Here is a 23,587-nt window from a genome sequence, read left to right as displayed (position 1 = left end):
TAAACGTCTGCCAGATCTGCTAACTTCTTCCACGAGGGGAGTCCCCTCATGGCATTGCTCGGCTGACACAAGCCCATCCCTAATTTGGACATTTTTCTCCCAACATCTAGTCAAAGTAGGAAAATACATCACATACCAGGCCTAGTGACTTCACTCCCGGGAAGTCCAGGAGCCACGGAACCGCCGGGAACATCCGCACCTTTGCAGCTGCGTGGAGCTCCCCTGCGCAGAAGCCCCCGGAGACGCTGTCCCCGTCACGTCTAGGAGGCAGCTCTACCATCAGGAGGGTGCGGACGGGCTGGGCTTGGTGTTCTAGCCCCGCACACACTCTTCCCGAGAAGGGGGTGGGCCTCCGGGGCCTGCCAAGGCGCCTGAAACCATGGGAGGCCACACACCAGTCACTGAGTCGGCAGGGCAACCCCTCGAACGGCCTCCTGGTCACAGCTGGAGAAAACATGTGCTTAAGCCACCTCAGCAAATTGCTCCTTTGGCCACTCGGGCCTGCACACCAAGATCCCGAAGCCACAGGCGGCCCATCCTCCCCGCCCGCCGGCCTGCAAGGCACAGGCCCTGCCAGTGGGACGCTTAGTGTCGGTTTAAGAAATTCCGCCCCCTCCCCACGAGAAAGAGAAGCTGCTCTCCTCCAGCACCCACCCCCTTTCCTCTCCCACTGAAGTTTTTGCCACCGCGGAAGGCGACCTCTCACAAGAAGAAACGCAGGCACCCACAGCGCCACCCACAGGTGTGCTGGCCGCGACCGTCCCCGCGGCGGCCTACCTGGAGTTGCCGGGCAGGGAACCGGCCAGGAGCCCACGGGAGCACCGCCGGGCAGCCCTCTGCCTTCAGCCACCAGCCTCTTTCTCCCGCCTCAGCCTCTGACGTGCTCACCGGAGAGGGGGCCTAATGCTCACCAGCTGGCCTGGTGGTTTAACCCTCTCGGGCTCCAGGGCACCCAGCCAGGCTGAGAGCACAGTCCCTCTCGCAGGCCCCGCGGCCGAGCCGCTGCGAACTCAGCAAAGATGAAGGCAACAGCTGAGAGTTCGGATTCAACCGGAAAGCGGGGCTGGGTGGTGAGGGAAAGAGAAACTGTTCTAGAAACCCATCTTCGTCACAGTGCTCCGACTCCAAGTGAGCCAAAGGCAACTCAGACTGAGCTGAGAAAACCAGACAGAGGGCAAAGGCTCCAGTCTGGAGCCTTCTTTCACCTGCCTTTGTGAACCCCAGTCTTTCCAGGGTGTGAGGCCTCAGGGGGAGCTGCTGGGGCATCTCTTCCAGCCAAGCACCCAGCAGTCCCCAGATGCACACATTCTTAGCTGTCTCCCTTCCCTATGCTGTTGCTCATGCTCTGTTCTCTATGTCACACTTTTCTGCCTAGTGAACTTCTACTCATCCCTCATAAGCCAGTCACAGATGCCTACTCCAGGAAGCCTCCCCTGCCTCTCCTCCTCCAGGGGCAGGAAGAAGCATCTGGAGCTAACTCTTGAAGTCCTTACCAATTGAGATGCTAATCCAGTACTTGTCAGACCCTCTTCCAGGCTGGGGAGCTCCTGTGGGCTCCAGTGGTGGGGTATTTGCAGTGACTGACACAGTGATCGGTGAATGCCTGCAACTAGATGAAGAAACTGCCTGTCACAAATCCTCTCAGATTCACTGTTCTTTGAGACCAAGGCTCATGTCACAGAATTCTGTGTCTGCCATCGGGGTTCAGCTGCCGCAGAACAATGGCAAAGGGAGAAAATAGGCGGGAGTGGATGGAGAACATAAAAGCATTCTGCACTACCAGCGTCCGATCCCTCTGAATTACCTACCATCAGTACTTTTATTCTAAGTGCAGCACAAACCCCACTCATCTGGAGGTAATTCACCCCTAAATCTCTACCAACTGTAGCCAGGAACCCAGGAAGGACAAGAAGCCCCTGGGCCCCTACCCTACGCCTCAGAGGCCTTGCACTAAGTAGAAGGGCCCTTAAGGCCCTCATTCAGTGTCTCTGGATTCTTGGTTTAGAAACAATTCTAAGAGATTTATATGTTTTTTTAGCACATAAACCTATGTAGGTTAGTAGGTATAAGTAGGTAGTTATAAGTTAAAGAGAGCAGGGGTGTGGGGATATTCCAGATAAGCAGGTTATCAGTAGAAGGTGGGAGGACCGAGGCAGCATTTGAAAGGAAGAGCGGCCTGTACTTGGGGGCTCAGACAGACTCAAGTTCAAGTCCAGGCTGAACCACTCATAGCCGAGTAGCCTTGGCAACAGTAGGCCTTCCATAAACATCCAAATGCTTTTTGAATTAAACAAAATTGACTAATTGAATTTGGCCTTGAAGAAGCCTTGGGATTTGGAGAGGCAGAGGCCTAGAGGAAGATGTTGGGGTGGGTCCCCTGCAAAGACTGGCCTGAGAGCCCAGGCAACCTCAGGAGGCTCAGAAGGGCTTGTATTTGGGCTGGGGGTGTGGGAGGCAGGAAAGGGGCATGGAGAGGTGGGCAAAGCTTATTAGTGGACCCTACTGGTCTTGCTCCCACTTTGTAAGGAGTCAGCAAATGTCAGGGCCCAGCGAACACTCCATTTCCAAGGGCTCCCTTTCGGTATGGTTCCAGGGCAGTGCTGTCACAGCTGACATCTTCATGGGGCTTGGGGGAAGAGAGGTGCAAAGCAGAGGTCCTCCCTCAGGGCAGGGTCCTGTCTCAGTGTTTCTTAGTCATACCAAGACCTGACTCGTCTCTCCTCTCACGTACACTTGGAAACGGCCACCACTCCGGGAGCCAGTATTTCCAAACGACTAAAGTGTAATGGTATAAAGTAATGCAGGAGTGAAAAACACCTATTCAAAGTTCAAGATGTGGGAGTCTGGGTTTTAATGAATAGAATACAGGAACGTCTTTGATGCGGTTTCAGATTCCATGTTATTTGTTTAAGAAAAAAACACATGTCGAGTTTGGGTATAGTATCAAAGAATATCTACTCACTGAAAAGGCTTTAAAATGTCACTCCCTTTTCTAATGCTATATCTTATGTGAGGTCAGGCTTCCTCCACAGATTTCAACCCAAAACCAGACTGCAACGGACTGCACGCAGAAACAGATTCAAGAATCGCTGCCTTCCACTAAGCCAGAAATTAAGGAGGCTATAAAAGTGCAATCCCATTTTCTGACTAGTTTTTTTTTAAAGTTACTTTTCATAAAAATAAGGGACTTATTGCTATTTTCAAGTGAATTAAAAATTAAAATATTTTAAAGTTTTCTCACTGTAAATTTCTAGTAAGGTAATTATCAATAGATATAACCCATGGAAGCAGAAGTTCTTTGGGGTCCTCAATAATTTTTAAGGAAGCAAAAGTTGGGGAACCCTTGCTGTAGGTCAGCAGAAACACCCTCAGGCCTCGCATGTCACTGCTGATCTGCATCCCACCCTGGAGATGCAGGCAGCGCTGGCTCTGCGATGCTCACCCAGCCCCTGGGCCAGGAGTGAGTGTTACTCCAAGGGGCAGGCTTCCTCTGCAGCTCCCTGCTCTGTCCGTGGGAGGGTGGGAGCTAGAGGAGGGAGACAGACGTACGCTCTACCTGTCCCCATGGGCTCCCCCTCATCACACCCAGCCTTCCCTCCCACCGCAGACCCACTGACTTAGGGCAGCTTTGGTCCAACACCAGATGCTGAGACTTCAAGGCCCCCACAGCTGGTGTGGGCTGGTCCCATCACTGCACTTGTCCTGTGTCACTCGAGTGGCTCTGCTTCCGTGATAGGGCTGGTATGAGGCTGGGTGTCTAGGGAGCCATGAGGCACGTGCAAATGGCCCTGAAGGGACACACAGGGGCCAGCCTGGTAGGAGAGCAGTGGAAAGTGTAGAGGCACCAGGGGGAGGTAGGCAGGAGCCACACGTGCCCACAGAACTTGGGCTTGGCCTGTGTGGCAGGGAACTGCCCCCGACAGTTAAGTCCCTCCACTGGTGCGGGAAAGGGTGAGGAGGCATTGTCAGAAAGGCAGCAGTCAGGTTTAACTCTTGCTCTCATCCCCAACTTTCAGACGTGTGATTTGCAGCTCCTGTTACAGAGGGACTGTGGCTCCATAAAGGCAGAGATGCCTTCTCTCCAGGCTGCGCTGTGGTTTTTATGAGTAATCGTTTCCGATAAAGACTTATTGTTGGCAGAGACCCCTTTATCCCCCAAAGGTAAGGGTTTAAGTGGCCTTCTAACTGCTGTTACTTATCTTTACAATGGCCAGCGAGAGCCTGCTCTACAGCAGAAGTTTTCATTCCACTGTATATATTTTTAGTGACTGGTTATAAATCAAGCATCCCTGGGGCTTGGGGGCTCGGGTCTCCTCCATTCCAGAAGGCCAGGCTGGGAGGATCGTCCCCGGCCCCCAGGGCACTGACCGTCCAGGAAGATAGGAGGCAGACCCTTTTCTCAAGGACGCATCAAACGCACCTTCAGGAGCCTCAGGCCCATTTCTGGCCCCTTCTCCAGGGAGCAGCCTCTGTCCTGTCCTGTTTTCTTCCCCATCGAACCCTACTCTCAACACAGACTATGATGAGCTCACTCCCACCGAGGCACAGACGCCTGGCAATAGCTGGTCTATGCCTCCTCCCTGGGAAGTGTCCACTGCACCATACTCATCTGTCCCTAAGCCATCAGGATCCATCTCAAACGTGGAACCAGAGAGAGGAGCCAGAAAAGGCTTTCTAACCCCCGGAAATCGCGACCCGTGAGCCTCTGCTGTCTGTAGCAGATGCTATTGGCTCCCGCTCTGTTCCGTGCCCTCTCCACTTTGGTACACACACCACTTCCAACACTAGCCCCTACGATGAATATCTGAGGGTTTTCTCTGCCTCCAAAGCCCACTCTGCCCACAGTGTGCCCAGCTGGAGGTGCCAGAGCAGCTCTAGCAAGACCTGACAGGAGCTGGTGTAGTCCTGGGCTCCTGTCCCCTGGGTGGGTAAATCAAAGGGTTGTGGAGTAGCCTGGGTGGAACTCCTGCAGCTCTAGGTGGTAACTGGCCTGCTAAGCTGCCCTTCACCAGTACCTTCCCTCTCCCATCATCTGCCCATACCCCCAAATAAACCTCACCTTGGAGCCTGCTTCTGCAGACTAGAACAAGGATGCCACATGCACGGGTGACCTCAGATCAGGACACAGCCTGAGACTTCCCCTGGATGGCCAGGAGGCTGGGGCGAGGTGGCCCAGGGGGATGGCACAGCCTGGTGGCCTGGTGGGAATGAGACTGCACTCGCAAAAGGCGAGAGGTGGTGGAGAGACTGCCAGTGGGGCCAGGGTGGGGAAGGGCACCTGAAGACAGAGGCCCAGAGGTGGCCGCACAGACAAAACCCCCGCAGGAGACTGGAGCAGCAGGCATGTGAAGTCGGGGCGGGAAGACGGGGTGGGGTGTACATCGGCCCAGGAGGCCATCAGCTGGGAGTTCTCCCACACGCAGAGCTGAGTCCCAGTCTGACGCTGGGCTGGTCCTCTACCTCCCAAGACAGAACCCAGCTAAGGGACCAGGCTGTTCCTGGGTGCAGCTGGCACGTTTCTGGAATGGGGGAGCTCAAGGATGCGTGGGCTGCGTCCCCACGTGGGCCCACCCCACCCTACCTCCTCGAGGACGAACTTTCTAAGGCTGCTCTTGACTCTCCCTCCCCCTCGCCCCCAAAGCAGGCAGACTCCTGGAATCACGGTGCAGGGAAACGTCCATTCTGCTTTCCTTTCGTTTTGTATTTTTAAGATCCCAGAAACTTCCAACTCCTCCTTAGAGACACATGCACAAAAAATGTGTTGACCACCCACAGCCCAGCCAGGACATCAGTCACTGTCAGTGAGGCCCAAGGCACTCACTCACAGAACTGTGATGCTCAGTGGCTCCCTGGAGAATTCTCCCGAACCCTCTTGGAGATGTCACCCACGGCTGGCCCTGCGCTCCTCACGGCCTTGCAGTGACCATGGGGGACCGTGACCACCAAGGAACTGAGGACCAGTGCCATCCACTTTGAGTTTGGTGCCATACCCCTCCACCCACAGAACAGGCCCATAAAGGCTCCAAGACACAGTCCCATGTCCCACACCCCTGGTCAGGGCCTGTGAGGACGACAAACATTCCTTTCTGCCTTACCTGCTTTTGCTGCCAACAGAGGACTCAGCTTTACTCCACGCAGGAGTGGAGAACAGGACTCAGATAGACCGGGGTGAGGGATAGTCCACCTGGGCCAGACCTGAGGTGCACACCAGAGTAGACAGCCCAGGAGGAAACATTCCAGAAATGGAGAGAGCACAGGGCCTGCGTGTCAGGGATGCCATGTGAGAAGGGGCCTGCAGGACTGGAAAGGGCGGCATCCCAGAGAGAGATCATGGGTCCCGCCAGTGTCACACCAGGAGTCGAAGTGTCCCAGAAGCCCACGGTGGGGTGACAACCTCAGGACAGACAGGAGGGCCTAGGAGGTTCCCGACACCCACCCTATAGCCAGTCCCTCCCGGCTGTCTTAAAGGTGACCCTGTTGTGGGGCCTCCGCTTCAGTCCTGACCAGGGCCCAAGGAGAGGTACACCAGGCCCTGAGTGAAAGGGCAGGACCTCAGAGCTGCTGCTGATCCCACCATGGCTGGAACCCAGGGCATCTGGCTCTCAGGGGCTCCACCCCAGCCACTGTTGATGGGCCCCGAGCAGGGCTCTGAGCAGGGGAGGACATTTAGAATAAACTCCACTTTTGTTGGATTGAGGTATATCCTGTGACTTGGAGAGTTCCATCTCCGCAATGACACGCAGGCGATTCCTGCTGGTTTGCTCTGCTCGTCAGAAAATTCCCCCTTTTCTCTCTTCCCTCCCTCCCTCCTGCCTCTATTCTGTCATTCCAGAGAGAGACATGGAAGGTGGGACCGGGCCATGTGTGCATGAGTGACTGCCCCCTGCTCGGGGACGACTTGCGCCGGCTCAGCAATTCTCCTCCCGCAGTCCAGGAAGCGGTTTCCACTCTGCCTCAGCAGCACATCTGGAAGAGGCAGCGACTTTAACAACCCCGAGACATGGCCGAGTCCCTCCAAAGCCCCCTGCCCGCTAGCGCACCCATTTTACATTCCTCGTGGCCTGGTCATTCATTTGGCGACTTGCTTGTCTCTCCCAACTGGACTGTCTGTTCCAGGAAGAGGGGACTTTTTCCGTATGTTTCCTGCTGTGACTCAGTGACTAGAACATCCCCTAGCACACACTAGGCCCTCAATAAACATCTGTGGAACGACAGAAGAGAAGCAGGGAGGGAGGGAGGGAAGAAGGAAAAGGGGGGATGATTTTTGATGAGCAGAGCAAACCAGCAGGAATCGCCTGCGTGTCATTGCGGAGATGGTACGCTCCAAGTCACAGGATATACTTCAATCCAACAAAAATGGAGTTTATTCTAAATGTCCTCCCCTGCTCGGAGCCCTTCTATGGCTCCCTACTTCCCACAGTCCAAATTCCTCGGCAGCGCATCCAAGGCTCCCAGCGGTACAAGCTTCCTTCCCGACAGCGACTTTCCATCTCTCCATCTCTCGGGGCGAAACCTCCTCTCGAGCAGGCGCTTGTTCCCCGCCCTCCAAGGAGCCCTCTCGTCCGCACCCAGGTCTGCACTCATGTCCCCTTCTCAGGACCCTCCCACAACGTGCCCCTCCTTCCCTGAGGACCTCTTTCGGTGGGGCTGCCCCCAGTACACCCAGCATTTCCTCTCTAAGGCTCAGGGGTACTTTGTGTTCCCCCCTGGGGAGCTCAAAAGTACAGTGAGGGAAGGAAGGGGACAGGCTGGTCACTCCAGGTTCAGCCCAAAAGAGGAGACCCTGGGACGGAACAGCCATAGGAGTGCTTGCTGCTTCCGAAGAGCCAGCGCTGTGAATCCACCCACCAGTGACTGTCCACAGGTGCCCGAACCTGCCTAGTGTCCTCCTAGCTGGCTGCGGCAAGGGGGACATTTTTACTTGGCCTGTCCAATATCACACAGGGCCTGCCTTGCGATTTACAGTCCTGACAGGTCAGGGTGCGGACCCTCCCCCACTACAAGGTGGCCAGGGGCCGTGTGGACACCACCTGGCCTGGTCTCAGTGACTGGCTCACAGGGTGCAGGGGACCCCGGCCAGGAGAAGGAGAAGACTCCTGGACTTCAGCCAGAATCACCTGAAGGGAGACACTTCTCCACGAGAGCTTGGGGGTGCCGGGCCCACATTCACCTACAGTGACTCTTCACCACCTGGTGAGGACAAGGCCACTCAGATGGAGAGAGAGAATGTTCCGGTGACACCACCAGGGCCTCCCCTGCAGCCAGCCATGGTTCCCATGACGGAGGCTAAGAACTCCATGTACTTCAGGGGGGCTAAGTGGGTTTCTGTCACTTGCAACAAGTGTCCTAGCTCAGTCTATGGCGAAGAGCCGTCCATTCAGCCCAAGGTGCTGCCTGCATCTTCCCGTGTCCGCAAACACCACACATGGCCCTCCTGGGGTTCTGCATTAAACCTGGCTGCTGTCTGTCTTCCACGGCCACTGGCTGGAGCCAGTCTAGGGACGGGCATGGGCAAAGGAGAGAGTGGGGGGCTCCGAGAGCCACCACCTGGGACTCACTGAGGACATGGGGAGGAGGACCGTGAAGCAAAGGGGCAAACCAGGGGCTCCAGGCCAGAACAGGGGAGACGGGAGGGTGCGCAAACAACTGCAATGTGCCAACCCTGCCACTTCCCGGGAGATGCACTCACCCTGCACATAGCCTCTGCAAGGGCTGCTCTGAGGGACAAGTGACACCACATCCCCATGGAAACGGCGCTCTAAGGCTCACCCCTCCTGGGAGACCTATGGGGCAGGGAGAGCCCCTGGCTTCCGAGTCCCCGATCTGCTTCTTACTGGGCTCCCTCACATGCTCACTGCGTGGCCTTGGCAAGACCTTTCCCCTTTCTGGGCCTCAGTGGACCAGATGGCCCTGAGGCCCCTGCCACTCAGAAGCGTAGAAAAGAACCTGCCGCTGTCCAGCTGCAGGGATCACCGAGCCCTGGCCCTTCCCAGCAGAGCCACAGGAGCCCAGTGCCTCCCGACCTGGAGGAGCAGCAGCAGGGCTGCCAGGGTCACCCGGCACGCTGCCAGGCCCTCTCTCCACCCGCCTGACCCGCAGCCCCCCTGCTGCAGAGCCTACGACAGGCCAAGATCAATTATGTGGAGACCAAGGGGGGATGTAACCTGGTGATGAAGAACTGGAAGTCAGTTGGAGGCTGGCCGCCCTCGAAAGTGATTTACTCAGCTCCCTGCCACACTCGCACCCTTAATGTAATTATTTGCTTTGTCATTAAACACCCGCCTTCCACTCCAGTTATTTTTAGAGCTTCTGGAGCCTATAGAATTCACCGGGAAGCTGCTCATTGGCCAGGGCAAGCCAGGTCCTCCCTGTGGGACAGCGATGCTTGTGAAGCCTAGGGACAGCCTGGGGACTAGGCTAGGGGTTCAGGGCCACCACAAGGCCAGGGCCACGACAAGGCCAGGCCCAGACGCCACAGCCCTCCACCCTCCCCCTCCCTAACTTCCTCGACCCCTCTCCCTCCTTTATTCCTTCACCCTTCCTCCCTCCCTCCCCTCCCTTCTTTTTGAAAAGGGAGGTATAATTCACATACCATAAAATTCACCCTTTTATTTTTTTTCAGCGGTTTTTAGTATATTCATGGGGTTGAGCAACCATCACCACTATCTAATTACAGAGCATTCATCACCCCAAAAGGAGCTCCATACCCAGCAGCAGTCACTCCCCACCCCTCCTCCCTCAGCCTTGGCAACCACTGACCTACATTCTGTGTCTGTGGATTTGCCTGTTTGGGACAGTTCACATGAACGAAATCATACATGTGGCCCTGTGTCCAGCTTCTTTCACTAAGCATAATAATATCAAGGTTCATACATGTAAAAACACGGACCAGTATGTCCTTCCTTTTTATTGCCAAATAATATTCCATTATGCGAATTTGCTACTTTTTGTGTATCCATTCATCAGTTAGTGGACATTTAGGTTATTCCAGTTTTTAGCTGTTATGAACAGTGTTGCTGTAAACATTTGTACACAGGTTTTTGTATGAGTGTGTTTCCCTTAGGTGTATGCCTAGGGGCGGAGCTGCTGGGTCCTCCCTCCTTCTGTCCCTTCCTCCCGTAGCAGCTGGGAAAGCGGGGGCCTGGTATGTTAAGGCCTCTGTGGACTGAGGTCGGCTAGAAAGCTCTGCCCTGCTCCGGCCGTTGAAGATACAGGCCCTCTCAGGCAGGTGATGCCATTCTCCATGGGAACAACCACAGCAGCCCCTGGTCACCCACATGCCAGACCCTCACCCTCTGAAGAGCTGGCCAGGTGAGCTCCCTCACCCCCACTTACAGGTGAGGCAAGGGCAGCCCACGCTCTGACCTGGATGGAGACCCCCACCTGCCTGCCTCTAACTGAAGGCACCTGTTGCTTCCCTCGTCACCTACACAGCCTGGAGGGATGTGACCAGTGTGCAGACTCAGGGGACCAAAAATGGGACAAAGGTCCCACCTGCTCCAGCCTCAGAACTAAAACAGGCAGCCAAGTGCATCTTTGGCAATTTGGGCTTCCCTTTTTAACCCTCTTTTCCCCTGGGTCAGCTCCACAAGCCCCAGGTACTCCAATGCCACCAGGCTGACACTGGGGAGGGGCCTGGCACCTGGTAACTTAGGTCTCAAGGAAGGATATAGGTCAACGTGCCCTCTGCACAAACCCAGGGGCAAGGTGGCAGTCCAAGGGTAGGTTCCAGGCACTCAGCAAGCGGGAGGAGCTTTCCTCCCCTGACCACTGCCACACCAAGCAGGGCCACCTCTCTGCTGAGCACAGGGCCTCCCTTGGATGTCCCTCTGTTTCCAGAATGATGGGGACTAAGGAGGGTGTGAAGCTTGTGCCTGGTGTCCACTGCCCAGCACCATACCACACCCAAACCCTCCTCTCCAAAATGGCCCTGCTCAAATGGGACACAGACGTGACCTTCCCAGACCACACGACTCGCTGCCTGGTGTCTGGGAATTCGACTTCCTGATCCCCACAAACATAAGACATCGGTCTGTGCCCACTGGGAGCAAGGTCAGACAGCACAGCTTCTCCAAAGCACCTCCAGCCCCTCCCTCCAGGCCCGCCCAGGAGGACAGGCTGTTTGAGCCTGGGGGTGGGGGTGTCCAAACAAGCCCTGCTCACTCAGGTCCGGGTGGGCTGGGCCTCCAGGATCCACACCTGGCTGTGCAGCAGCTGGAAGACACAGACCTAGGAGGGGCCTCTGGACACTGCCTGGCAGGGCTCCCTAGCCCTGAGACAGAGGCTGGGGCTGGGGAGTAAAGGGAGCCCCTCCCCAAAGGGCTGACAGAACCAGCCACCCTGAGCCATTCTCAGACCCCAAGACCTTTGTCCATGCTGTCCCTCCTTGCATATCATGGGCAAACTGCTGCTCCATGTGGAGACTCAGTTCAGAGTCCTGTGTATTCATTCATTCATTCATTCACTCTCAAGTATCTATGGGAAGCACATGTACTACTCTTGGGAAAAGTTCTAGAATAATCACATAATAATACTAATAGCAGCAACGACTTTATACAGAACGTCTACTACATGCCAGGTACTATCAAAGCCCTTTACACTGTTGATCTGTAATCCCAGCCCTCAAAAGATAAGTATTTTGTCCATTGTTAAGATGAGGACACTGGGGTTCAGATCAGCAAAAGATACCCAACTGAGAGGTGGCAGAGCAGGGATTCAAACCCTGTCAACAAGCCTGAGCCTCATGGGTCAGGGAACTAACCGGCTGGCGGCCCAGGGGCAGTCACTCCATGCACCATCCCTGTGGCTTGCCCTAAGCCCCGCCACACTTCCCAAACATCACTTCAGTAACTTCTCTCCCACCATCTGATCTAAGTGTTCAGCTAAGCGCTGCAGGACCCTGACTAGTCAGAGGGCAGTTGGCTGCAGGCAGCAGCCTTACTGGGCCCTACTCGGCGTGTAGGGCCTTTTCCGGCGTGCTCCTTCCCTAAGGTTTTCCTGAACACCCCAGGCATCGGGCAAGGGCCACATCAGCATCATAAGAAGGAATGTGGTTTCTCTCATGGGCCACAAGCTCTGGGGACAGGGACTCTGGCTCTTGCTTCTTGGATGCCTCCTCTCACCCTCCCTCCTGCCCTGCCTGGTGCTGGCTCAGGGCTTCGGGGAGACGGCAGCGTCTGCTTCTCTCATCAGTGTGCAGATGAATAGCAGGCGCCGACAGAGCCACGGGACATCAGCCTGCACGATCAAATGGCCACACATCCACCTGGGATCCCAGCCACCCCGGCCTCACTCCAGGGCAGTCAGGAGGCCTTCTCCTTCCCCACCCACCAGTCCCACAGGTCCCCAGGCAGCACCCTGCGCCCCTGTCACACCCGGCTGGCAGACTCAGGGGCCTCTCTCTGGTCCAGTCTCTTGGCCTAGGACCCTTCCACTGCAAGTTGAGCAGACGTGGCAGGGGTCTGCCTTAAACCTCTTTGGCTGTTTCCCTGCTGTCCGGAGAGGGGTTTGGGGAGGGGATTTAGGAAGCTCCACCTGCCTCCCAGGCTGGAGCCCCTCTCAGGCCCCATCTGCACACCCCACTGGAGCACAAGGGCCAACTCACTGACCCTAAGGCCCTGCACTTCCCAGGGGCTACTCTGCTACTCCCCACACCAATATCCACCCACCCCTCCCTCTTTTGCCTGGGGAGACACTGCACGTCACTGAAGGCCTAGCTCCCGGGGCAAGATTTGTCACCACAGTGCTCTATTTTCAGTCCCCGATGCCTCCAGGTGTCCCACATCCACTCCAAACACCAGGCCTGACTTCATTATCTTCAAAATGTTCCTGAGATCAGAGGCGGTGAGACCTGGCCACAAACAGAAAATAAATTACCAACTCCCCCCCCCCCCCAATGATAAATGGTTCTATTAGCAAACCAGATTGTTAAACTCCGATATAACAGAACGCAGGAAACTGGGGCCCATTCATTCTCCCTCTGGCGCATACTGAGTTGTAAATAGGTTATTTTGTGTGTAAATAACACATTAAAACACAGCATTAGCTGTGTCTTTTGATAGAGAGGAAATTGTTACAAATAAATAATTCCGGACAGGAATGTAAAATAAGCCAGATTTAATAGTGCATGCCTGGTGCAGCCGTGTTAAACATGACTAAAATGATAAAGCCCAGAATATACTAATAGTAAACTATGCACTGACATCAAAGTAATGAGGCTATATTTTTACCAAGCTTGAGAAATGCTGAAATTAGTTTTGACAGAACCAAACATCAGAAAAATGTTTCTGACATAAATACTGTCAATTTGGGAAGCGGGGGTTTAGGCCAGGAGGGGGGCAGGGCTGGGGGCAGCTGTGTCCCATTCCATGGGCAGGTCCTAGGCAATCAGTTTCCAGACCCAGGTGACCATTTGTGCTTCACGTCTCTGGATCTCAGTTTCCACATCTGTAAAATGAACAGGTTTGAACTATATGACCTCTGAAGTTCCTTCTAGTTCTGCAGTTGTCCCTCCTACCCATGGGGGAAACGTTCCAAGACCCCAGTGGATGCCTGAAAACACGATATTACTGACCCCTATTAATACTGTGCTTTTTCTTGTACATACATAAATTAAACCTATGGTAAAGTTTAATTTATAAATTAGGCACAGTACGATTAACAACAACTAATAATAAAATGGAACAATTATAACACTGTTTTGTAATACAAGTTATGTGAAATGTAGTATCCCTCTCTCCAACAACCAATCTGGTAACCCAGGAAGCTACTGAGTGACTAAGGGGAGGGATACGCAGTGTGGAGACGCTGGACAAAGGCACGATTAGTGTCCTGGGTGGGATGGAGCAAGAGCGCACAAGATTTCATCACACTGCTCAGAATGGTGCACAACTTAAAACTTATTTTTTTATTCCTGGAATTTTCCATTTAATATTTTCAGACTGAGGTTGACAGCAGATAACTGAAACCACAAATAAGAGAGACTGCTATAATTGGAAATAACTTCGAAGCTCCCCCCAACACTGCAATAATTTAACACAATGAACCATGAGAAATAGGCCGTGTCCTTGAGGCATGGCCACGGCCCAAGGAGAGAGCAAGAGCAAGAGCCACATACCTGCCCTCAGATGCTTTCATTCTGCATGGGCAGAGATCGCCAGCTCACATGTGCCAGCTAGAAAACACCAACGTGGGTCCAGAGTGCTATCATGTGAGCTGGCCACCACAACCAAGGGGAGAAGCCAAGCGGGGGGTGTCTCCCAGAGCACAGGGGCAGAGGGGAGGGGTCTGCTGTGTTGGGGGCAAGTGGGACCTCCCGTCTGATTTTGGATGGCAGCTTCGAGTGGTGTTTAAGGCATGAGGTCTTGGTGTCATGCGTGAGACCACGATATGCAGGGATGCTCACTCAGGTTTATGTCACTGACATTTACCTCACACTAAACAGGCACTCTGCTGACCACCCTAGAGACACTCTCCCATGTCACCTCACCACAGCCAGAAAGTATCCCCATTTTACAGACCAGAGACGTGAACTGCCTTGCCCCAGAACACACAGGTAACAAGTGGGGAGCTGAGAAGGGCAGTACCTTCCCACTGCGCTCTGCTACTGACCTAAAGGAGCCTCCAGCCCTCACCCTGAGCCCCAGGCACTCCAACCCTCCAGGACACCCTCAGCACCCAAGGCCATGCGGGTGCCATCAAGAGCCAACAAAACGCCGGCAGTCACGCTGTACCCACTTCCTGGGTACACAAAGCTGACAGGCACAGAGCTCTACTCTCCAGAAAAAGTCCGACAGGAACTGGCTGTTCTGTGTGGCTGAGCTGTTAAAACAAGCTCAGAAGCAGCAATCCTGAAAATCAACAGCAATCCTGAAAATCACTTAAGAGTAATTGACCACTTAGTCACATCTGAGTGCATTTCGGGCTCAAGGCAAAAGTGTGTGGCCCCAGCCAAGCAGCTCAGGTAGCCAGGGAGGCTGGCCCATGTGGTTAAGTTCCAGGGGTCTCGGGAGGGAAGGGGGCCAAGGATCAGGCCAGCCCCGAATGAACCTCGTGCCAGGGGACCTTAGGGCGAGCAGAGGCAGCTGGCTGCACCAGCCCACTGGGCACACACCTGACTTGATAGTATCAGACTCCCCCCCTTTCAACAATCATTGCCAAGGGGATGGGGCACAGTGACGAACAAACGATGCTCTGCCCACACGGTGGAGGAGGGGTGTGGCACAGAAGTAGAGAGGGGCAAAGACACCAGGGACCCGGGTACTGATCAGTGTAGGGCATGGTAAGGCCCACATGACTCGGGGATCCCAGCCCTAGGCACCTCAGCGAGAATGCGCACGGCCTGGCTTGTTCACACATTCGGTGTCTGAGAAGAGCTGCAAGACAGATGTGCTGCCCCACTGCCATTCCGGGTTTGAATTTGAGAAGCATCCCAAGACAGGTGCGCTGCCTCACCGCACAGCAAAGTTGCACCTCGAAGAAACTTTCAAAGAAGCCGGTGAACAAAACGAAGGGGTGGCTGGTGCCAGTTTAGGTGGCCCCTGCATCAAGGGAGCACTGTGCCAAGTGAGGGTCATGCAGTGCTCACCCTGGTGAATGTGAGGGTCACACCCCTTCCGGGGATCCAGTCCCGTTGCATCCAGGGGCCTGGGAAACCTATTAAACACATGGCCAGGCCCCGGTCAGGAGATCCTGTTTCAGCGGATCTGGGCAGCCGGGGAGTCTGGGTTTGTTATAGTTCTCTCATGAGATTCTGAGACGAGGCCAGCTTCAACCTCTGGGCTGGCCCCACCCTCCAGGGTACGAGGCAGAGGATGAATTAGAGGCCAGGGGTGCCCAAGCTCGCTTATCCAGGACAGCCTGGGGCAGAGAGGCAAAGACGGACTGGAGTCTAGGTGTGGTCCTCTCGAGTGGGAAGACACCAGAAATCTGAGCTTCCCACCACCTGTCTGGCCTCAACAGGTCAGTTAGCAAGTGTTAGCAGTAAAGGCGAGACTTTCTAAGTCAGAGCCTACAGACCTAGAAAAGAAAGACTGGTAACAGTTACTAAAGCAAATACTTAAGTCGGACCTCACATAGACTAATGTGCCCAGCACCTTGCATGTGCTAACTCAAGTAATTCTGACAACATTATGAAGTAGGTTCTACTATTATGTCCATCCTATAGATGCAAAAACTGAGGCACATACCTGCACAGAGTCAGGCCACCTGGCCAGAGTCTGGGCTGCCTCCTACTTCTCTGCACTGCACAGCAGGAGCAGCTACTATCCGAAAGGTGCCCTGTGCCAGGCAGGTGGAAGCACATTGTATGTTTGCTGTAACTTCTACACAGTAGCTCCATATATATGATTCACACTTTACACACGGAAAGGCTTGCACTACCTCACACAGCTAGAACACAGAGAGCCCAGAACGTACAAGTGCATGAGAATCACCCCAGCTTGCTGGAACCCCCTCCCAGAAACTCTGCTTCAGGAAGTCTGGAATGGGGCCCAAGCATTTGCACTTCCAACAATTTCCAGGGATACCAATGCTGCTGGTGGGGGACCACAGAGGGAGGGCCCTGACCCGGCACATGGAGGTGCTCAGTTGTAAGGGTGAGGTGTTGGCCACTACAGCACATCACAGGGTTTCTAAAGCCTGTGTGGCTGCTGGACTGCAGGGACAAGCAAAGCTCACTGGATCAGACCTGGCTCAGAGTTTTATGGCTCCTGCCTTTCTGATCATCCCAGCCCAGAGACTTGGAGTGGCTGGGTCCCTGGTGCTTAACCGAGGCTCACAGAGAGAGGTTCAGAAATATTTTTGGAGAAAAAAAACCACTGTGAGGGGGAAAATACGACAGCATTTGCACAGTTTCAGTGTAAAGCCAACAAGAAACATCTGAATCAAATTGCCTTTAAAATACGCAATTTTAAAAATTAAAGAGGAAAAAACCCTCTGGGTCAAAATGTGTGTTAAAGCTTTATTGCCCGTAAGCATCAGCAGAGCAGCTAGAGAGGCTGAGAAAGGACTCACTGGCCAAGGTTCCACCGTCCTGGCTGCTCCCGCCAGGTAGGTCAGCTCACCTTTCCCGTGTGACCCAGCACTGTTTTCCCCTCTGGTCCAGCCCTGCTCTGCTGTGCAAAGGTCTGCGATGCACATCTCAGCTCAGAGAGGTAGCGACTGTTAGAGGAAATACCCAGCCTGGGCAGGTCCAGCTCATAACACTTAAGGAGGTCAAGCAACAGGCCAGGTGACTTTCAAGGTCCCTCTGCAAATAAGTCACAGCTCCAGAGAAGTGAGCAGACACTGCTAGCCACTGCATAGACGAGGGAGCTGAGGCATGGTGATAGACAGGATACCTTTCCAAGGCTGATGCAGAGACTGGGTGCCTACCATAAAGCATCCATCAGTGGGCTGGGCCCAAACCACCCACGAACAACCTAAAATTACAGTCTAAAAATACATACCAGAGGAGACTCACCTTGTGCCCCACGCCCCAGACCCCGAGCTCTGTTGAAGCAGCTGGTGGCCTTGAGCAAGTCCCTTCCCTACCTCGTATCAGCCTCCTCTACAAAACGAGGTATTAAAGGGAGGCTCCGACTGCTTGGGAGTGAGACATGCTCCACCCTCATACCCACGGGGGCCCATCTGGGTTTTCCAAGTTCTGCCCCTGGGGACGTCTGCCTCCTTTCCATCCCCTCTCCTCACTCTGGACCCTCACACCCTCTCTCATTTCTATTATGCTTGAGGTAGGTTGGTTATCAAGTACCTAAGTGAAGACCTCAAATACCATGAGTCACTCACAGCACCTCTGCCACCTCTGATAGGATGTAATAAAGCTCAATGTCATGAGACCATGAGGACTGGATAACGTCTGTCAAATGCCCTGAACGGGAGAATGAGGCCCAGAGAAGGTGATGGCTTGCCACGCTGGGACCCAGGGACATTGCTGGAACTAGGATCCTGGCCAGTGCCCTCTGGGCCCCACCACTGGGCCTCCCTCACTCCATCTGTAGAACATGGGCATCACAGTCCATTAGCACCAGGGGACCTGTTCCCAGAGGCCCTGCTTGCTCCATGCAGGCACAGCTGCTCTTCCCTGACCCCAGGAGGGTCCTTCCCCACCAGGCTGCTGGAAAGGGGCAGAGGGAGCAGAGTGGTGAGGGGGCGCTCCAGCAGCAGCTGCATCTGACTTCAAGGCTCCAATGATACAAACCACCTGTCCAGGGGCAACTGGGCTGACAGGTTACCTCCACCCTCTGCTGGAAGCTTATCAGCCACGTGCTCCCCTGGGGTTGGACAATAAGGGGACAGGGGGCTGTGGGCCTAAGCAAGGACGGCACCGTGGGGTGAGGGTGGGGGTGGGGTGGAACAGGGCAAGTGCTTCAGTGGAGCTGCTGCACTCCAAGATATCGGCCCACTGCCTGGCCCACCTCAGGTCAGAACCCCTCAAGTTTCTGTTGTCACTGCACCACTGGTGACAAACAGGTCTGATGCGAGAGGGGTTTCCCCCCAGTTGCTGTCTAATTACTGTCTAAGTCTGTTCTCCACTACTATGACGTGGCAGTAAATTACACCATGTGGCAGTTCATGAGCCACTCATGGCTCCGGAGAGCAGACCCAGGCTGGAGGAAAACAGCTGAGGGCCCAGCAGAGACACCCTAAGCCAGCTTGCAAGGGCTCCCTCAGGCCTCAGAAGCCTGCACCTCTGTGCATCAGGCAGAGGGACAGCTCGAGGAGTCAGTCACCACAGGCAGGGTAGGGCCTGACCCAGGGGAAGGAACAGACCATGTGCAGACACAGCCAGACCAGGACCAAGAGCCAGCCTCCAAGCCACGGCCAGGCCCCTGCTCCGACCTCCCTTCCCCACGTCTGCCTCCTGGACACCACTCAGCATGAAAGTCCATCTTGGACTTTGGCTCCTTCCTCCACCTCCAGTTGGCCCCTCCTCATAGTGGGAGGGCCTGGAGCACCCATCTCCAAGCAGGACAGGGGTCAAGTGGCATCGCCCAGGTCAGGAGGCCAAACGCCCAGCTCCCCATGGAGCACAGGCTGGCCTTGAATATCCCTCTCCTGACCTGAACCACTCATCCTGATAATGACCTCCAACTGAGAATCACAGGGGAAATAAAAATAAATGTAACAATGACGACCTAGAGGTCCTCCAGTTCACTCTAGGAAACACCAGCTCCAGCCCACTCCGAGCGTCGTTCGTCCAGGCTCCAACCCCCGCTGTGCCCAGCGTGACCGTGAACAGCAGCACCCACATCATCTGATCACTGGTTAGAAATGCAGACACTCAGCCCTGCCCGATTTGCTGACCGGGGCCTGCACTCCGACAGCGCCCCATCTGTGTTCACATCAAAGTGTGGGACACCGCCCACACTCCCCCCGCCCCGCTGGCCCAGGCGAGTTTCCCACTGAGCCCGAGCTGTGCTTGAGCGGCGAGAGCAACAGGGCATGACTAAATGCACTTGAATAAAAGGGGAAGAAAAGAAATCTAAGTTTCTCCATTCCTCCGAGACAGAAATAGTTCTGTAGCCTCCAGATGGACTGCGCAGACACAGGGGAGGTCTCGCCTTCCCGCCAAACTTTCCCACCGGGGTGCTGGCACGGGCCGTGGAAAGCATAGAGTATTTCTCTTCGGGGCAGTAAAATGAGAGGCTGCGGCTCAAGTAGTCCTTCTGTTATAATTAAGTTGGCCAGAATTTCACCTAAGGATACTAAATTTTGTACCTGACCCTCTAATTACAGCCAGAAGGGATCAAGAGACAATTACTTTCTAAAATAGTCCCTGGCAGGCCAGAGGCAGAAGCAGTGTCTCCGGCACATCTCAAATGTGCCAACCGAGCACCCCAGGGTCGCCCAGCAGCCACTGAGCCTCCCTTCTCTCCCCCCCCCCTCAGAGTTCTCAGGCCCTCCTGCTGGAGTCTGGGCCAAGGCAGCCTCCCCGGTTTGGGGGGTAGGCCTCTGTGCAGGCGTCCGTCACAGTGCCTAGGATCCAGGAGCAGGGCGCCCTCCTCTTCACCCTCCATAAACCCAGCATGTCTGCCAACGACATCGGCCACCAGCCCAATTAAATCCTAACAGGCTAATGAAAAAGACCCTTGCTGCCCACCAAGTGTGCAAAAAATAGAAAGTACCTCCTTGGGCAGCGGCCGCCGCGGCCGCCGCCACCGTGGCCACCGCCAGAGCAGAGGTCTTCCTCCCCGGGTCAGCGAAAGCAGCGCCCTCCAGGGCGCCACCTTTGCCTTCTTTCTTCTCCGTGGCAGTGGCTGAACTGGACGTGTCCATCTTAGCTTCTCATAGTCCTGGGGGCAGCCCTAAAGAGAAGACAAAGACGCTCACCAGCGCTGCCCCAGACCCAGCCGGGACGCCGACCCAGATTCCCCGCCGCCACCCACAGCTACAGCAACCAACTCCGTTCTCTCATAATTGGGAAGGAGGGTTTAATTAATTTTGAGAATTATTAGTTCTGAGATTCATCTGGTCTTCGAACGACCTCACGGACAACAGCTGCGCGTTTTCATTATTTTTACCCCAGATTTTAAAATCGCGGCAACAAGTAAGTTCCTGCCGCTGCGCCGGGTCAGCAGGAAGAGCTGCGCTGAGAAGTGAGGTCAGCTCACAGGCTTCCCCAGCCTGGAGCCCCAGGAAAGAAAATCCATCGAGGGACGACTCCGAGGTCCTGGAAGAAAGGCCTCGTTTCTTGTCCCTTCCCTGCTCGCCAGGATCCATCTTTCATTTATTCATGTGTGTTCGCTCACTCATTCATTCAACACGGTCTCCATCGTTTATTCACTCGCACACACTCAGTCAATGTATTTTTAAGCCTCGATTATGCAGATGTGTGTTTAGTTTCAGTTAGACGGGTAGCATGGGAAGAGAAAGCAGAGTGGCCGGGCAGAGCAGGAGAGAGGGACCTGCCTCCCCGAGGTCGGGGTGCGAGGCCCAGGGAAGGTCTGAGGGAGCCCAGGGCAGCTAGGGGGCAAAGGCGGAGTCCAGGGCCTGGGTGGGAGGGGCTGGCTTGTTGGAGGAGCAGCAGGAGATGAGGGCAGGCCTTAGAGGGGGACGTGAAGTGACTCACGGTGTAAAGGGGACATTCTCCTGTTGTGAGGAGAGCAGATTTGGGGCGAAGGGCACTACTGCAGTGACCTAGGGAGCTATGATGGCAGCTTTGGTTGGGGGAAGGTGGTGGAAGGGGACGTGCTCTGTGGACAGGGCCCACAGAAGGTGAGGGCTTGGATGTGGCTGTGAGGGAAAGAGGAGAGGTGGTTAAGGGAGGACATCCGGGGATGCAGGCTGGGGGAGGCTTGTCTCCGGCTGGTGGTAGGTCACAGCAAGCCTTTTACTTCATTTTTTAAAAGAAGGGGAGTATCGTCCAGCCAGGCTTGGCTCAGCGGTTGAGCATCGGCCTAGGATCCAGGCGATCGGGGTTCGATTCCTGGTCAGGGCACATGCCCAGGTTGTGGGCTCGATCAATGACTCTCATCATTGATGTTTCTCTCTCTCTCTCCCCCTCTCCTTTCCTCTCTCTGAAATCAATAAAGATATATTAAAAAATAAAAAAAATTAAAAAATAAATAAAAGAAGGGGGTTATCAAAGATGGCTCTGATTTTGACGGCACTGGATGAGCGAGCTACGGTGCAGTTTGCTGAGATGGAGCATAGGGTGGGAAGCAGTCAGGAGCTCGGTTGGGCCACAGAAGTTTGAGATGCCTATTAAACCCACAGAAACTGCTGGAAATGCAGGACCGAGCTCTGGGGAGAAGTGGAAGCTAGAGATGGGAATATGGCAGGCACGGGAAACTCCAACATTTCCAGGTCAGAAACTAGCCAAGGAGAGTGAGCAGGAATGGCCAGTGAGAGGAGGGAGGAAGGAAAGACACCAAACACCAGGAGAGACTTCAGGAGGAAGAAGGAGCGGCTCAGCCACAGGCAACAGGAGACAGATGAGGCCAAGAGCTGCAGGTTCAGCCACGTGGTGGTGCCCAGGGCCTAGGTGGAATTAGGGAAAGACTGGGAAGACAGTGGAAACGGAAGCTGCCTCTCAGGAAGCTTTGCTCTAAAAGAAGCGAAAAAACGAGCAACAATTGGAGGGAGTCAAGGAGGCCCTGGTGGCTGTTCCAGGAGGGAGGCAGGCGGTTTGCAGCCTGCGGGAGGGACCGCCCTGGTACAGGGCTCATGGATCGCAGCGTGGCAGACACCAGAGGCAGTAGTCACTTCCATCCCTGGGGCCTCAAGGCTAAATTGACACCTGTAGAACCCAGAATCTCATTTTGCCAAATCTGCACAGTACTCAGTGTCTTTCTAAGTAAAAGCTGGAGTACACGAGAACACGGGTGTGGCGCGTGAAAGGGCTCCCAGTGCCGCCAGCCAGCCGGGAGGGCAGCCCTAGTTCCGAGCCTCCTGGACATCTGCACCCAGCAGCACGTCGCTTTCCACATCTTCAAACTCCCCGTCCAGAGGACCCAAGGCAGGTGGAGAGACAACCGAGAATTCTGGTGAGTGATGGGGTTTCCTCTGGTCTTGAGATTCAGGGATCACCACCTAATCCATCAGGACTATCGTATAATCTGTTCTTTCAGACTCCGGCTGTCTGATGGCCCGGGCCTGCTCCGCCTCCCCTGCCCCTTCACCTGGCCCCAGGAACCATCCCTCCCGGCCAAGTGAGCTGCACTTCTGAGTCACCTTCCTCCTCCCCATTCACCCCGCATCTGATCAGCTGTAATGGCGGTTTCCACTACCAAAGACCCCCACCCCCGCACTGCCTCTCCCAGCTGACCTCTCTGTACCAAGTGGTCTTCCATTCTGGGTTGGTCCTGGGCATCTTCCGAACAATCTCTGGTGCCCCCACCAGGTCGTCCTCTACCCGACAGCCAGGCCCCATCCTCAAAACCAAATCTCACCCCATCCCTCACCTGACCAAGGCCTTGTTGAGCCCCCTGCCTTCAGGTAAAGTCTTCCTGCAGCCTCCTCTCTCACCTCCTTTTCACACTAAGCGCCCTTGCATGCTTCCAGGCCTCTGCTCATGCCATGCCACCAACCAGAGGCTCTTAACCCTTTCTGTGTATGTGGGACTCCTATTCTTCCTTCAAGATGCCACTTAGATGTCACTTCCTCCGGGAAGCCCTCAACTCTTCAGTCATGGTCACTTCCACTTCCAAACCCCTGCAGCAACCAGACACCCCCTTATTGTGCTCATCACCACTTCTAGGTCAGGAGTGACTCCCCACTGGGGCTGGCATGGAACAGCTGCTCAGGAATGCCAGTCAAAGGCGGCTCTTGCGGGCACCTTTGAGGCAGGGCATCGCAGCTCTTAGAATTGCAAATAATTTTGTGAACAGCATGGGTTTTCCTCCCAGGAATTTAGGCCCAACTTTGAAAAACACTTTGGATTTTGGAAATAAGAACAAAAATCACAATAACAGCTGAAACGACACACCGTTAACAAGTGTTTACCAGCTGCCAAGCCCTTTACAAGTGTGATTTCATTTAATCCTCCCAATATTTTATATAAGAACAAACCAACGCCCAGAGAGGCTGAATAACTTGCCCAAAGACAAACAATGTACAAGTGGCTATGCCAGGCCTTGAACCCAGGCTA

The 23,587-nt window shown here is 54.7% G+C and overlaps 1 protein-coding gene across 2 annotated transcripts in view; it reads right to left on the bottom strand.

Moving 5' to 3' along the window:
* Positions 1-23,587, bottom strand: part of GLI2 (GLI family zinc finger 2) — a 236,947-nt gene that overhangs the window by 155,409 nt on the left and 57,951 nt on the right. The window contains exon 2 of one of the 2 annotated variants that reach the window (XM_081143449.1): positions 20,124-20,303. The exons of the other annotated variant lie outside the window; for it this stretch is intronic. Within the exon in view, the coding sequence (XP_080999575.1) occupies positions 20,124-20,274 (151 nt within the window). The 5' untranslated portion in view covers positions 20,275-20,303. The remainder of the gene's footprint in view (positions 1-20,123; positions 20,304-23,587) is intronic. 2 annotated transcript variants of the gene reach the window in all.

Source organism: Miniopterus schreibersii, assembly GCF_964146895.1.
Source record: "Miniopterus schreibersii genome assembly, chromosome: 7".
Taxonomy (NCBI): domain Eukaryota; kingdom Metazoa; phylum Chordata; class Mammalia; order Chiroptera; family Miniopteridae; genus Miniopterus; species Miniopterus schreibersii.
The sequence above is the reverse complement of the archived record's forward strand: the minus strand, read 5'-3'. Positions and strand labels throughout refer to the sequence as shown.